This window comes from Kryptolebias marmoratus, linkage group LG2 (genome assembly GCF_001649575.2).
Source record: "Kryptolebias marmoratus isolate JLee-2015 linkage group LG2, ASM164957v2, whole genome shotgun sequence".
In the NCBI taxonomy this organism is placed as follows: domain Eukaryota; kingdom Metazoa; phylum Chordata; class Actinopteri; order Cyprinodontiformes; family Rivulidae; genus Kryptolebias; species Kryptolebias marmoratus.
Genome location: NC_051431.1, coordinates 135702 through 137685, shown reverse-complemented (window position 1 = coordinate 137685; position 1984 = coordinate 135702). Strand labels below are relative to the sequence as shown.

Sequence of the window (1984 nt, the reverse complement as noted above, 5' to 3'; positions counted from 1 at the left end):
GCTGGTAACTATAACTAACTGCTGGTAACTATTACTGACTGCTGGTAACTATAACTAACAGCTGGTAACTATAACTAACAGCTGGTAACTATAACTAACTGCTGGTAACTATTACTGACTGCTGGTAACTATAACTAACTGCTGGTAACTATAACTAACAGCTGGTAACTATAACTAACTGCTGGTAACTTTTACTAACTGCTGGTAACTATAACTAACAGCTGGTAACTATAACTAACTGCTGGTAACTATTACTGACTGCTGGTAACTATAACTAACTGCTGGTAACTATAACTACTTGGTGCCAGTCTCCAGCAGCCAGTTTGTTTCAGGAGCTGAATTAAAATCTGTCCTCTGGTTCCTGAGATATTTTGCTAACACAGCTGGCTGAGAGACAAGAGGCCTGACAGCTGCCAGTTTGTTTGTTTGTTTGTTTGTTTGCTGCATCGACGGCTGGCTCTACAAACACTGATAGCCAATCAGCTGATTGATCATCAGAAACGTTGAAACGACTTCCGGCCAGCAGAGGGAACCGTGGTTGCGTCACTCCTTCAGTCCGCCGTGATGACGTCAGACGGTCTGCGGGTCTGCGGTCAGTCCGCGGTCCGCGGAGCGTCGGAACCGGAGCAGAACCTTCTTCAGCAGGATGCGGTGAGTTTCTGATCACATGATCGATGATTGGTGTCGGGTTGGTTCGGAGTCTGCGCGCTGAGCTGGAGGTTCGGGTCTCGGCAGAACCGAGTTCGTGGATCACTGATTGGTTTCAGATCGATACGGAACCTGTGGAGTTAAAAACTTCTCCGAACCGACGGACCGAACCGCTTCAGAGAGGAAATTAAACTTTCTTCTTTACTGAACACCAGAACCAGAACCCGTCCGAACCGGGTTCAGCTGCAAACAACTTATTTCGGGCTTTTTGTTCTTTTAGTTTTCATTGATTTAATATTTTTATTCACCTCCACCAAGGAGGTGATGTTTTCAGAGGCGTTTGTTTATTTGTTTGTGTGTGTGTGTGTGTGTTTGTTTGTTTGTTTATTTTATTTATTTATTTTGTTCATGCTTAGTCAAAAAGATGATTACATTTTGCGGATCCTGATTTGTTCTTCGTGAGAACCTCAACATTTCCGGACAGTTTAATTCAAATTCATTCTTTCCTTTTTGAGTAAAGTTGTGCACAAACAAACAAACAAACAAACAAGCGCTGCTGTAAACACGACCTCATTGGTGGAGGTCAATAAAACAGGATTAAACCAGAACTGAATCCAGACTAAAGTCAGGATTAAACTCAGGATCTGATGGATTTAAACCCGAACCTTAAACTCTGAACCCCAAAGAGTCCCCAGATGGGTCCAGACAGGTCCTGGCGGGTCCAGGCGGGTCTGGGCGGGTCCAGGCAGGTCCAGGCGGGTCCAGGCGGGTCCAGGCATGTCCAGGCGGGTCCAGGCGGGTCCAAATCCAGAGAATCTCCACCAACAAACTGTCTGAAACGTCGGATCAAAGCTGTTTTCACTCCTCAGACTGTAGAGACTTTCAGAGTAAATCAGAACCTGTATCTGATCCTGGATCTGATGATCTGATCTCAGGTCCAGCAGAGCGGTTCTGATTGGACTCTCTCTGTGGTTCTGTCCAGGATCCTGGTGATCTCGGTACTCTTCTCCCTCGGACATGGCGCTCCGATGCCGTCAGTGATGTACGGCAGCCTGCAGTCGCCAAACTTCCCAGATCCGTATCCCCGCGAGACAGAGCGGCGCTGGAACATCAGCGTTCCCCACGGGTTCCGGGTCGGACTCTACTTCAGCCACTTCCACCTGGAGCCGTCCTACCTGTGCGAGTACGACTACGTCAAGGTGAGACACCGACTGAACCGAGAGGTTCTGACCTGAACCCTGAAGTCAGGACTGAACCTGACCGAGTTCTGGTTTTAATTCAAAGTCCAAAGAAAGAACTTCAAAAAGTCTGGAGAACTGTTGATCCGGATCACTTT

General features: G+C 47.2%; 1 protein-coding gene across 1 annotated transcript in view; it reads left to right on the top strand.

Annotated features, from left to right (window-relative positions):
* The first annotated feature begins 6 nt into the window (after positions 1-6).
* Positions 7-1984, top strand: part of LOC108229703 (mannan-binding lectin serine protease 1-like) — a 5857-nt gene continuing 3879 nt past the window's right edge. Inside the window, exons 1-2 of the mRNA XM_037980478.1 lie at positions 7-651; positions 1631-1847. Of these exons, the coding sequence (XP_037836406.1) occupies positions 647-651; positions 1631-1847 (222 nt within the window). The 5' untranslated portion in view covers positions 7-646. The remainder of the gene's footprint in view (positions 652-1630; positions 1848-1984) is intronic.